Source organism: Podarcis raffonei, chromosome 3, assembly GCF_027172205.1.
Source record: "Podarcis raffonei isolate rPodRaf1 chromosome 3, rPodRaf1.pri, whole genome shotgun sequence".
NCBI classification, from domain to species: Eukaryota; Metazoa; Chordata; class Lepidosauria; order Squamata; family Lacertidae; genus Podarcis; species Podarcis raffonei.
This window is the reverse complement of record NC_070604.1, coordinates 92446426-92459884: the sequence shown is the minus strand read 5'-3', so window position 1 is coordinate 92459884 and position 13459 is coordinate 92446426. Positions and strand designations below refer to the sequence as shown.

The window sequence follows — 13459 nt, the reverse complement described above, 5'->3', positions numbered from 1 at the left end:
TTAGATGATCATTATATTTGAAAAAAAAAATTACTGAGAAGCTATGTGAATGGCTTTTAATTCTCAGACATTGCTGGGCAGACAGCACCACAGTCACCATCAGAAAAAGAGGACCCATTTTTGACTGGGTATGCAAGTTTCAGCACTTGGACAGATGCCATGGTTTCAAAAAGCAAGCACTGACTGAGGCAGCTCACAGTCAGCAGTGGCACCTGCCTGAGAACCTGCTGGAACGTGCCATCTTCTGCATAGACCTAATGTAAACGAAGCCCCGAGAGAGAGGAGCACAGAAGAAACCATGCAGACAAATCAGAGGGGATAGCGACTGCATTCCTAACCAGTGCTTGCGCCAACTTTGTTTCACTTTACACCCAACCCCCACAAAATATTGCAAGGAATAAAACCAGGGGCAAGGACACAGTTTAGCATAATTTTGTTTCCACCCAGCAAAGAAAGTTTGAAATGTGGCTCTCATTCAAGTTGTGGCCAATGTGCAGACTTGGGAGTCAGCCCTGCTGAACTCTGGGAGTTGCCTGTGAATCAACATGCACAGGATGCGATAGGACATATATTAATAGTCACAGTAGCTTCAGTTGAGATGCTTGCACAATTGCAGTTTGACTTGAAATACAGAAGTACAAGAACAGGATTCCTCCCCCCTGCCTCTGTCCATGAATGGCGTCCGTCAACTCATCAAGAAGCTCAGTTATGCCAGAGATGGTGTTTGGCACAATATTACAGATGTACAAAGCAGAAGCTCAGCAGAATAGAATTCTGGACTAACATTACCTGGGTTTGTAGAGCAGAAGAGAAGCACCCTTGCCACTCACCAAGTGACCTAGGGCCACTGAGACACAACATTTCCTACCTCCTAGGAAGAACACCCATGACAAGGAAGCCAGTGTGGTATAATGGTTAGAGTGTTGGACTCAGACCTGGGAGACCGGAGTTCAGTCTCCACTCAGCTATGAAACTCTCTAGGTGGCCTTGGCCCCTCACTGTCTCTTAGCTTAGCCTACCTCACAGGGTTGTTTTAAAAATAAAACAGAGAGGGAGAGAACCATGTTCGCCACCGCTTTGGAGGAAAGGTAGGCTACAAATGTGACAACTGAAAGTAATAAAGAGGATAAGCCAGAGAAGATCCATAAGCCAGAAAAAAAACTTCAGAGAGCTCTTTTCCCCCTGCTCACTGAAAAAACCAACAAACAGCCCATCTCATCTGTTCCAAATGCTAGTTGCTCTAGGACTGCAGAAATTAAGGGAGCAAATTTTGATTTCTGCTACCTGTCAGGACATTGAGAGCACATGGGAGGCTGCACACCAGCCTGCCAGGAAGATCATCACAGTAAAGGGGAGACAGCTGGATGTGGTGTCGGTTCAATTCAGGTACAACAGAAAGTAATTTGTAGCACAGGAAAGAATTCTTGAGTTCACCCTGCCAGCACAGATGGAGGCAAGTAAGTGTCTGATGGTAGGAGACTGATAACACCCAAACTTCAGAGCACATTTATACAGTTCCTGAGAATCTTATCATAAGAAGATAATTACTCACTGCCTAATTTGTGAGCCTAATTTGTCTTACTGCTTCTAAGCAATCCCTACAGTTTTACAATGTGTAAGGGTTTGCCCATGCTCACTGAATTATTTCCCCTAAACATTCCTAAAAGACACATACATGGAGACATGTATATATCTTCTAGTTAAGGAAAGTTCTATGTTTCCTTCAGCAAGTGAATCCTAACATTAATGCATCAACTGTAGGCTATTCTTCAAAAAATTAATTATAGCTTGATATATACATAACATGGCATCCTAACTTACAATTCTACATCCATTAAAACGCCAGTCAACCAAAACCAACACAGATTGTCAATTAGTACTCCTCTGTCTTACCCATTCTTCAGTAGGGGGAAATAAACTTTGGTTATATTGGTAGCATATGACTTAGTCCTATATTGGTGGTATCCAACTTTCTTTTAATATGGTACTGTTGGTATCCAATTGGTCTTTTCCTGTTTGCTATCAAATTTATAATCTCTAATTGTTCCTAGTAGTGTTGTATGGAAGTGAGAGCTGGACTATCAAGAAGGCTGATCGCCGAAGAATTGATGCTTTTGAATTATGGTGCTGGAGGAAACTCTTGAGAGTCCCATGGACTGCAAGAAGATCAAACCTCTCCATTCTTAAGGAAATCAGCCCTGAGTGCTCACTGGAAGGACAGATCGTGAAGCTGAGGCTCCAATACTTTGGCCACCTCATGAGAAGAGAAGACTCCCTGGAAAAGACCCTGATGTTGGGAAAGATGGAGGGCACAAGGAGAAGGGGACGACAGGGGACGAGATGGTTGGACAGTGTTCTTGAAGCTACGAACATGAGTCTGACCAAACTGCGGGAGGCAGTGGAAGACAGGAGTGCCTGGCGTGCTCTGGTCCATGGGGTCACGAGTCGGACACGACTAAACGACTAAACAACAAATTGTTCCTAGATTTATTCTGAACTTGCTTTGAGTTAGTGTCCTTCCTTCATAATGTCACAGATCCAGGGTAGCAGAGTCTGTTAGTGAATGGTAGAAATTACCGTAATAAATGGTAGTATTTAGATAATACAATGGTACCTTGGGTTACATACGCTTAAGGTTATATACACGTCACGTTACAGACTCCACTAACCCAGAAATAGTACCTCGGCTTAAGAACTTTGCTTCAGGATGAGAGCAGAAATCTGGCTCCCGGTGGAGTACAGGATCAGGTTTAAGGTGCTGGTTTTAACCTTTAAAGCCCTATACGGCCTAGGACCCTTGTACCTACGGGGCCTCCTCTCCTGGTATGTCCCACAGAGGACCTTATGGTCTACAAACAAAAACATCTTGGGGGTCCTGGGCCAGAGGGAGGTTAGGCTGGCTTCAACCAGAGCCAGGGCTTTTTCGGCCATGGCCCCAATCTGGTGGAACGCTCTGTCACAAGAGACTAGGGCCCTCTGGGACTTGACATCTTTCCGCAGGGCCTGCAAGATGGAGCTGTTCCACCAGGCCTTTGGCCAAGGCACAGCTTGGTAATCCTCACAGAACTCTAGCCCAATGGTTGCCATTAATTTGATTTTGAATTGATTTTAGAATGTATTGATTTTAGAATGCTGTATTACTTTTACTGTTGTTAGCCACTCTGAGCCCGGCTTTGGCTGGGGAGGGCGGGATACAAATAAAATTTTATTTATTAATGTTATTAAAAGGGTATCATTGGCTACTAACCATAGTGACTGTGCTCTGCCTCCATAGTTACTGAAGTCCACAGGTTGTGGGAGTGCTCTTGCACTCAGACTGTACTTGCAGGCTTTTTATAGGCACCTGGTTAGCCACTCTGAGAAAAGACTGGTGGCTAGATGAGCTACTGACCTGATCCTGCAGGTTCTTCTTATGTTCATAATAGTTTTTAAGAGAGTTGAAGGTCATACGATGGACCACTTTCTATCATGTTATTTTGTCCAGCTGTTGATGCTTGTCACATTTTGAAATACTGCACTGCAAAACCTATAGCTGGAGAAGATAATCAGATGAGTGTGCGCTTGACAGATACTTGTGCGGTAGGCACTCCTGTCTCCAGCCTTAAGCTACCTTCTAACCCAGGCTTCCCGAAACTTGGGTCTCCAGCTATTTTTTTTGGACTACAACTCCCATCATCCCTAGCTAGCAGGACCAGTGGTCAGGGATGATGGGAATTGTAGTCCAAAAACAGCCGGAGACCAAAGTTTGGGGTCCCACAAACCCCAAGGGGTCCCACAATCAACATGCTTTTTTTTAAAGTTAGTAAAATCTGCTATGAAGCTATAGCTAGGTGGGTGGCATAATGGGGTGGCAGAGACAGCAGAAGTGGTTAGAAAATCTACCTGGGAGCTGAAAGAACAGGAGCACGACTTGTTGGCAAACTTTCTTGTGCCAGGTTCTGGGTGCCCTGATCTATTGGAACAGCAATGTACTTGAAGAGTGATTCAGTCTAATCTTGTGCCATAGAAAGGGGCGGTGACTTTGTTTTGTTCAGCTTCTCCTGTGCTATCATTAGAGAGGGGGGGGGGGAAGAAAAGAGAAGGCACAGCCAAGTGCAGCTGGCACGCCTCCGGGTGGCTCTTATATAACCTGGGCTCTCCCAGGGCACTACCGTTGGAATAAGGTGAAAGATTCTTAAGGAACTCCTTCTATTGCTTGGGCTGCCATTGCAGGGATTCAGATTGCTGTGGCGCTGGGACTGTTTGGAAAAGTGTGATCTGGGATCCTGCCCTGCTCTTGGATGAAGTTAGGAAGCTGAAGAGGATGGCTTCAGATGAGCTGGTCTTCTTTGTCAATGGCAAGAAGGTAGGGGAGACCCCTCACATTTAATTTTCCTTTGTTTGTGTCTCAGCCCTTGGATTAACTTCACAAGTTGCAGATTGCACTATTGAGAACTGTGCTCCACATGCAGCTAAACAACCTTGAACATTTGTGAAACTGAAAAATCATCATTTCTAAAACAAGCAAACTTTATTGAACTACTAAAACTTTTTACTTTTTTCAGTGTAGAGTAAGGGAGACATGTTAATCAAATGACCAAGTGGAAGGTTGCTACTATTGCGCTCTCTCTTTTAGAAAAATAGTATCCAACTTTATTTAGCCAAAAAATAATAATGATCTGTAATGCTCTTCCAGAGAATGCTTCTGTTTCATTGCTGAAATAGTTACATTTAAAAAAGATAGACCCCAATTCAATAAACACCCGCATTTCCTAAACTTACATTGAATAAGGCAGAGTGGAAGAAGGTACTGAAAGATGCCCAGCGAATGAAGTACATGCAAGGAAAACCATCCTGTGTTTGCTTTCTATGACATTTTAAAAATACGACTACCTATAACGTAGATAACATACGGTAACTATTCTTCACACCCGCTGCCTGGAGCTTGTCCAGCCAGCAACAAACAACTGAGTGACAGTGCTGGGCAGTTGCTGGTGGACTGATACCCTCCCTAAATTAAATTACAGAAGCAAGCACGATGATTGCTACAAACCTACAGCGATTTCCACCTCTGCATAAAGAGATCAAATGCTAGCGATTACCAGCGAAGCAGCTGCATGCCAGGGGTGGGGTGGCAGGTTGCTCCGTTCCTGATGCATTTGAGAGAGAGAGAGAGTATTGCACCTAGTTGTTCTGTCTGACCCAGCAAGGCTATGCTTAGGTTAATTTAGCCGGAGCTGCCTGACTGTGTGGAGATTTTGCTCCAGCCACGAGACTGTAGTACACAGACTGAAACGAATCAGCACCTCCCCTCTATAAATAGTGGTATTAATCTGATTCAGCATGGTGGAATTCTGTTCCTCTGCCCGGGGCTGGAGCTGACCTTCCCGAGCAAACAGATGGTTCTGTGTTGCTACTGCCCAGTGGTGTCAACCAGGGCGCACCTTTGTGCGCTGGGAGCTCCAGAGAGCTTCCATATGGGTTGCACGGTTGGGAAGGGCCAGGGGTGGAGACGGGGGTTGAGTTGCATCAGCAAATCACAGAGCAAATTGACTTGTCCGTCCTGCGCTTTGTCCTTTAGTGGCAGCAAGGCTGCACCTAGGAAAGCAGAGTGCGGACATCTGACTGCCCTAACATTTGGGCAGGAATCTGGCCCTCTCTGCAGTGTGTGTCCTACAAGTGTCACTGTAGAAAGCAGCAATAATGGAAGGCTTAACAGGAGTCAACAGCTTTTCCAGAAGCCACCAGGGCACAGCTGGGACCTCATTTACACACTTGTTTCTGAGATGAATTGTGCACCTGCAACTCATAGGGTTGAAGGCTGCATATACCTTGTCCTACCCCTACCTCCCCCCACCCAGCACCGCTTGCTAAAAGGATATTGGGTGGGAAGGCAGGGCATAGGACCTCCAGCCAATGTGGTGTAGTGGTTAGAGTGTTGGGCTCGGACCTGAAGGACCAGGGTTCAAATCCCCACTCGGCCAGGAAGCTCACTGGGTGACCTTTGACCTTTGACCAGGCACTCACTGTCAGACCAGCCTACCTCACAGGGTTGTTATGAAGACAAAAGGGGGAGGGAGGAGAACTAGGTACATCACCTTGAGCACCTTGGAGGGAAGGTGGGATATAAATGTAAAAAATACATTTCTTAACAGCTAAATTGGATCAGGCAATGCTGGGCTAGGTGGACCTGTGGTTTGACTCAGCACAGGGCACAGGAAGCTGCCTTACACAGTTGCACCATTGGTCAAGGTAGCTCAGTATTGTCTGCACTGGCAGGCAGCAGCTCTGCAGGGCTTTGGACAGGAGCCTTTCCCAGCCCTCCCTGGAGATGCCTGGGATTGAGCCTGAGACCTTCTGCATGCCAAGCAGATGCTCTGCTTTGGAGCCGCGGCCTTTTGTACTTGTGCCACTGCCTCCCTATGCCATTTCCACTTGGGTTAGGGCTGCTTCACACATTGTATATTTTAAACTGCATTTAGACTGATGGCAAGCACTGTTTGGCAGTGGAACGGTCTCCCTTGGGAGGTTGTGGATTTTCCTTCCTTGGAGGTTTTTAAGCAGAGGTTGGGTGGCCATCTGTCACGGATGCTTTAGCTGAGATTCCTGCATTCCAGGGGGTTGGGCTAGATGACCCTTGGGTCCCATCTAACTCTAAGATTCTAAGTGCACACTTGCATTTCACAAATCCAGGAAATTGCCTAAGGTTAGTACCTCCAGATAGGCTGGTATTTTACCCATCAGCCCACCCATAAGGATAGCTTACAGTAGAACCTCAACTAAGAGTGGTGGACTCGTAATCTGGGGAACTGGGTTCGCGTCTCCGCTCCTCCACATGCAGCTGCTGGGTGACCTTGGGCCAGTCACACTTCTCTGAAGTCTCTCAGCCCCACTCACCTCACAGAGTGTTTGTTGTGGGGGAGGAAGGGAAAGGAGAATGTTAGCCGCTTTGAGACTCCTTAGGGTAGTGATAAAGCGGGATATAAAATCCAAACTCCTCCTCCTCCTCCTCCTCCTCCTCCTCCTCCTCCTCTTCTTCTTCTTCTTCCCACTGCCCCATTCGCGAACAATCCAATTCACGACTGCGGCAAACCTGGAAGTAAATACTGGGTTTGCCGTGATTCCTGCATGCGCAGAAGCAGTTTCTGCTGACTGCACATGCGCAGAAGCGGCTGCCGACGCCTGCACATGCACAGAACGGCGCTGCCGCCGAATGTGCACACACAGAACGGCGCTTCTCCCAGCGACCCGGATCGACTCACAAACAGACCTCCGGAACGGATTCCATACCTGAGTAGAGTTTCCACAGTATTTTGGTGCACGTGCTAAATAAAGCTGACCAAAACTGCAAGATGTGTAGTGGTTAGAGTGATAGACCAGAGGGGCCAGGGTACTCAACCAGGAAGCTCCTTCGACCAGCCATTTACTGTCAGCCCAGCCTACCTCACAGGGTTGTCGTGAGGGTGAAATGGGGAGGAGGAGACCATAACCTGGAAGCTCTGAAGATTGAGCTCTGTTGCAAACCGTTTGTTCAGATCCTTGCAAACACAGCAGCAAGCAAAGGCCCGTCATTATGCAATGCTTACCGGAACAGGAGGATTGAAGTACATATGGGTGGAGCATTGCCACACACCCCCTGGGAATGTTGACCGAGAGCCTGGAACAGAACATGATACCTTGGTCCTGCAGCTGGTGAGAAAGGTTACTTCGTCTCTGTTGCCGATAGCCTGACATCGCAAAAATAACCAGTGCTGTATTGTGCTGCGTGTGACTTCAAGGCTATGAGGCCGGGCGATAAGGGACAAACGATAAGATACGGCTTTTGCAGAGGCACACAAGCTACAATGAAACTTCACCAGCCAACTCTTATTTCACAGGCAAATCTGCTGGTGTGTCTTTAAGCACCTGTTTAATTTCTGCTATGTATCGGCTGCTAAGATAATGTCCCTTGACCGCTTCTGAGAGTGCAGCATGATTGTAGCTGGAAACTTTTTTCTTTTTCTTCTTCTTTTAACATCTTGCTCTTGGGGAAATAGGTGTGTTTACATGTTAACCACATAAAGATAAGGAGCAGTAGCATGGGGTGGGCTTGTAAACCATTCATTTACACACTGCTGCCTGGACAAAAGGAATTCACCTACTAAAGCTGCTAGTGCTGTCTGAGGGGGAAGCTGCTATGAGAGCTCTGAAGGGGACTTCCCTTGGGAAAACAGCACCAAAAAAACTCTACCCGCTCCTATGCTGTAGGTCCAATCCTGATGCCCCTCTCCCTTGCTTCAATTTCAAAACATGCCCTCAAAAAATGTACAGGGCCAAACTATATGGTGCCTTAGGGAAGCCCCCAAGCTAGGCTCTGAGGTTAATAGCTCTTTGTTGGTTTTCTGCTCTTCCCCAGCTTGTGTTCAGTGGTATACGGCCTCTGCATATGGAGGTTCCATATAAATAATAAACCCACCATTACAGCAAAAAGCTGCTGCCATCCATATATTTGTCTAATTCACATTTAAAGCTGAATGAGTAGGTGTCTCCGTGTCTCGTGGCATATATGAGTTCCTCGTATGATTCAAAACTTGATTGAACCCAGTGACCATGAAATATACTCGGGAGTCGAGAGTGGATTTCATGCTCTTTATTCAGCTCATAGTGGTGAGGAGGAATGGAAGTTCCCCCAGAGTGTCTGCTTTATATACATTATATACACAACGGGCCCCATGTGATTGGCTACTTTCGGGATTCTCCTGTACGCCAATCAGGTTGCGGATTCACTTCCACCTGGAGCTGGATTGGGTGGCTCCTGTGGACCAATCAGACTGCTGCATTCTGAATCCTATTGTTCTAGGACCAATCAGACTGCTGCATTTTGGATCCTATTCAACACAGTACATAACAGATCAGGATTAAGAAAGTAAGGGAGAAATAAAAAACAAACAAAACTGAAGCACTTTATCCTAAAGCGTATAATAGAACTGAGATGGCTCAGTTGGTTAGAGCATGTGGTGGGACTAGATGACCCTAGTGGTCCTTCCAACTCTACAGTTCTATGATTCTAGGGTAAAATAAGATGAAGAATTCCCATAGATCTCAGTAGAAAGGGTAATACAGGAATCATAGAAATTGTAGAGTTGGAAGGGACCACGAGGGTCATCTAGCTCAACCCCCCGCAATGCAGGAATCTTTTGCCCAATGTGGGGCTCGAATCCACGACCCTGACCTACATGAGCCACAGATTCCATAGATAAATTATGTGTTATGTTTGTATGCCCTGAGTCTTCTGCCAATCTAGGTGATGTAAACATCGAATAAATACTTTTCAGTCGCTTCTGCAGTGGTAAGAGCTAGGAGCACATGATCACCTTATTGCGCATGAGTAGGAAATGTGCTTAGATAATCTGTTAATAATAATCACAACAGAGACTCCATACCCTACGGCCAGGAAGAGAAATGAAAAGGAATGTTGTCCTTCTGACCCTAAGGGTAAAGTCTTTGAAATAAAACCTAAGTGTCTAGCTAATAAGGGCAGATAAAAGTAAGCAGTATTGCTAACAACAGAGGCTGAGCTGGCTGGGATGTTTCTGATTAAGAGTTCTCCAGAACCAGCTCTCGCCTTAGAGGTTCTGAATGAATTAAATTAATCAGGGTTCAGCAGACTTTTTCAGCAGGGGGCTGGTCCACTGCCCCTCAGATCTTGTGGGGGGCCGGACTATATTTTTATTGGGGAAAAATGAATGAATTCCTATGCCCCCCAAAATAACCCAGAGATACATTTTAAATAAAAGCACACATTCTACTCATGTAAAAACACGCTGATTCCCGGACCGTCTGCGGCCGGATTGAGAAGGCGACTGGGCCAGGTCTGGCCCCTGGGCCTTAGGTTGCCTACCCATGAATTAAAAGGTAATGAGGAGTTGCGTCAAATTGCGTTCCTTGGCCGGAGCAACATTTTGGCCTCAGGAGGCTGTGTCGTGGGGACATTTGCCCTCATTCTGACTGGTCATTGTTAAGTCAATCAGACTTGAAGTCAATGCTTCCTGCACTCACTCTGCAGCCTTGTTGTGAGGGAAGAGGATCTCCCAGAGGCACTGTCACCACTAAAAGGTAAAGGGACCCCTGACCATTAGGTCCAGTCGTGACCGACTCTGGGGTTGCGGCGCTAATCTCGCTTTATTGGCTGAGGAAGCCGGCGTACAGCTTCCGGGTCATGTGGCCAGCATGACTAAGCCGCTTCTGGCGAACCAGAGCAGCGCACGGAAACACCGTTTACCTTCCCTCCGGAGTGGTACTTATTTATCTACTTGCACTTTTAAATGCTTTCAAACTGCTAGGTTGTCACCACTGCCAGGTTGATAAAACAGGTGGCAGCAGCTTAAAGTTGGCAGGGCAGTTTTGTGAAACCTTCTGCCTTCCCCAGGCGATTTCAGTTTCAAAAGACAACGTGAGAAGTCGGAACAAAGAACCTGCAATTTTTTACTAAAATATACAAAATGGGACAAACTATAGCAATGAATGCAGTCGTGAAGTGGATTAGCTGCAAATTTACAGCATAATGCAGCCAAACATCAAAACAGACAGGCTTCTAAACACCATAAAGACATTGTATACAGAAAGATGGGAGAAAATGGCCCAGGAAGCTGTCCTAGATAAACCACCACCTTCAGTTTGCCACAACAGTCAGCAGGCAAATGGAACTTTCAATGGCCAAATGTGTTTCTTCAGTAACGCAGCTTGAAACATTAAATCCTAGAATAGGCAGTGGATACTTCCCCCCACCCCAAAGGTGGATGGATATTCTAGTGCTGCTTTTAATCATGCCTGTAAAGCAGTTTGCACATACAACAATAACATGCAATTCTTTCTGTTTTAGTATAATTTGTAATTTTTTAAAAAATATGGAAGGGCTTGATGGAGTCCAAGCGTTGGAAGGAAAGAAGGTGTTCTGTTTCCAAAGAGGAAAGAGATGTCAGGAATCCTGCTTAGCAAACTGCAACAGTTACGACGGTTGGGTAAATTGTTATGTGTGCAGGGCATGGAATACCTGGGCATAGCAGGAAAGGATTAAAAAAGAAGTTGTAGAGCAAGTCAAACCAAATGAGAGACAGCTGCACAAGTGGTTATTGTCCTGACACGTTTGGAAAATCAATCTCTTCATTGAGGAATTTCCTTCAGTGTTCCTTAAGAAGCTGCTTGGCACACCTTCTCTTCCTGCTAGAATTCTCAGAATGCACTGGGACAACAACAACTTGTACATAACTGAGCACCCCGGAGAACACAAAGAAGAGCCTGTGGGATCAGACCAAAGGCCCATCTGGGCCAGCGTCCTTTTCTCACAGTAGCCAACCAGATGCCTGTGGGAAGCAGGAGCAAAGCACAACAGGGCTCTCTCTACCCAGCAATTGGTATTTGCAGGCTTTACTGCCTCTGGCAGTTAATGGAGAATGTCGCCATTTTGGCTACTAGCCACTAACAGCTTTGCCATTCATGGATTTTTGACTAATCCTATTTTAAAGCCAGACAAGTTGGTGGCCATAACTTCCTCCTGTGGGATTGAGTTCTATTGCTATAAACCCTGTAAATTAATAAATGGTAGGATTTTGATTATTTGGAGTATTGAAGATTGGAGGTCAGCGGAAAAATACAGGCTAAGCTTCCTTTCCAAGCTAGGGCCTCAGCTGGGATAAGAGGCATTCTCGAAGCTACTAACATGAGTTTGACCAAATTGCGGGAGGCAGTGGAAGACAGGAGTGCCTGGCCTGCTCTGGTCCATGGGGTCACGAAGAGTCGGACATGACTAAACGACTAAACAACAACAACAACATCATGACAAAAGGTGTTGATCTCCACTGTAAGAGGAATCTTGGGCCTGAGCGGACTGAGGTTGCCATGGTGAATGGGTATGTGAGAGAAGTGTCAGGAAAAGACTGCTTTTGAGCAAGGTGTCCTGGGAAGAAGGGAGAGAATTAAGACTGGGCTCCAGGTTAGGCTGGCTGGCTGAAGGCTGGCTGGGGGAGATGCCATTGAGTCCTGAGCTGCACTGCTGTGGGGAACAAGCCTTGCTTGAGATGACCATGCTGTAAGATCTGGACTCCTTCCATGCAAACTGAAAGTGTAAAAAGGTGAATAAATCGTATTTCTTAAAGCTAGGACAGTCTCCGCTGTGTCTTCAATTCTTCAAAGGAGCACAGACCCTGGGTGGAAGTCCCTGGAAGCTTTCTACCACTTGGCACCCAACTTCTGTAACACTAGGAACCATGTGGAGAAGTCCTTAGTCCGTCCTGATTTTTCAATATTCAGCTTCACTGAATGTCCCTGAGTTCTAGTACTATGAGAGAGGGAGAAAAACATCTCTTTTCCTCCACCCCGTGCATAATTTTATGGAGCTCTAAAAGTAAAAAGCCCCCAGCCCCGGCTGTCATAATCCACAAGACTGAATGCTTTGGAGGAAGTTGCAGCAATACCTAGGAAAGCTGGGGATTAAATCTGGGACCGCCTGCCAAACCACTGTGCCATGACCCACACATATGTGTACAACACATGGTTTGTAGGTACGTACTTTGGATTAGCCTACTGAGAAAGCCAGCGAAGGTCATATGCAAGCAGCTATTGTGCAAGAGCTGTTTTGTTGCAAGGAAATGGTTAATTTGGCTGAAGGCCGGGAGAGGAATTGGCAAGGCCAAAAGTGTTAAGCCAAGACTGTAGGAATGGAGGGCAACTTGAGGTGCCACGAAGTCTGCTTTGCAGTAATAAATATGTGTGCCTGCCTTCTACATGTAGGAAGAAAATTGTGCCATTTTGATCTTGACAAAAAGTCCTGTCCTGTTCCTGTGGGCTTGCGATAGCTGCAGCGGCAGGAACAAAGCCTTGTGCTGCCCCAGGCACCTGAAGTTCCATCTAGAACCTGAGAGGCAAGGTAAACAAAGAGAAAAAAAAGCCACTTCAGATGTTGTCAGGCAGATTTTAAGCTTTTAATGCAGGGGTCAGCAGCAGGGCATCCATGAGCATCAGTTTGCTTGCCAGTACCTCCTATGGCACCCATGGGGAGATGTCAGTCAAAATCCCCTCAAAAAATCACAATGCATGAAAGTGCCCAAAGCTAAATTGCCATTATTATTAATTATTATTTTATTTTATTTCACTTATAAAGTCCCCAAAATTCCCTGTCCTCCAACCGCCATACATATTTTGAAAGGTAAGCGGTACCTGCCCCTGTATATTTTGTACAGACACAAAAGGAAAAGCAAATGGGGAGGGAAGAGGAAAGCAAGCACCAGAGTGCCTGCTCTTTCACTGGCTAATGGATAGGACAGTGCTGGTCTTCCCTTTGCCCTTATGGCCTGCCTTTCCATTCAGAGAATAGAGTACACATGGTAGTTAGCAAGACTTTTATAAAAACAAGTAGAGCGTGGTGCTTATACTGCTCAGGTTGCAGGTTCAATCCCCTGCATATTACTGGATTGCAGGGGGTTGGACTAGATGATCCTCAAGG

General features: G+C 46.1%; 1 protein-coding gene across 1 annotated transcript in view; it reads left to right on the top strand.

Annotated features, from left to right (window-relative positions):
- The first annotated feature begins 4122 nt into the window (after window positions 1–4122).
- XDH (xanthine dehydrogenase) overlaps window positions 4123–13459 on the top strand; it is a 68735-nt gene continuing 59398 nt past the window's right edge. The window contains exon 1 of the mRNA XM_053383009.1: window positions 4123–4345. Coding sequence (XP_053238984.1) covers window positions 4304–4345 — 42 coding nt within the window. The 5' untranslated portion in view covers window positions 4123–4303. The remainder of the gene's footprint in view (window positions 4346–13459) is intronic.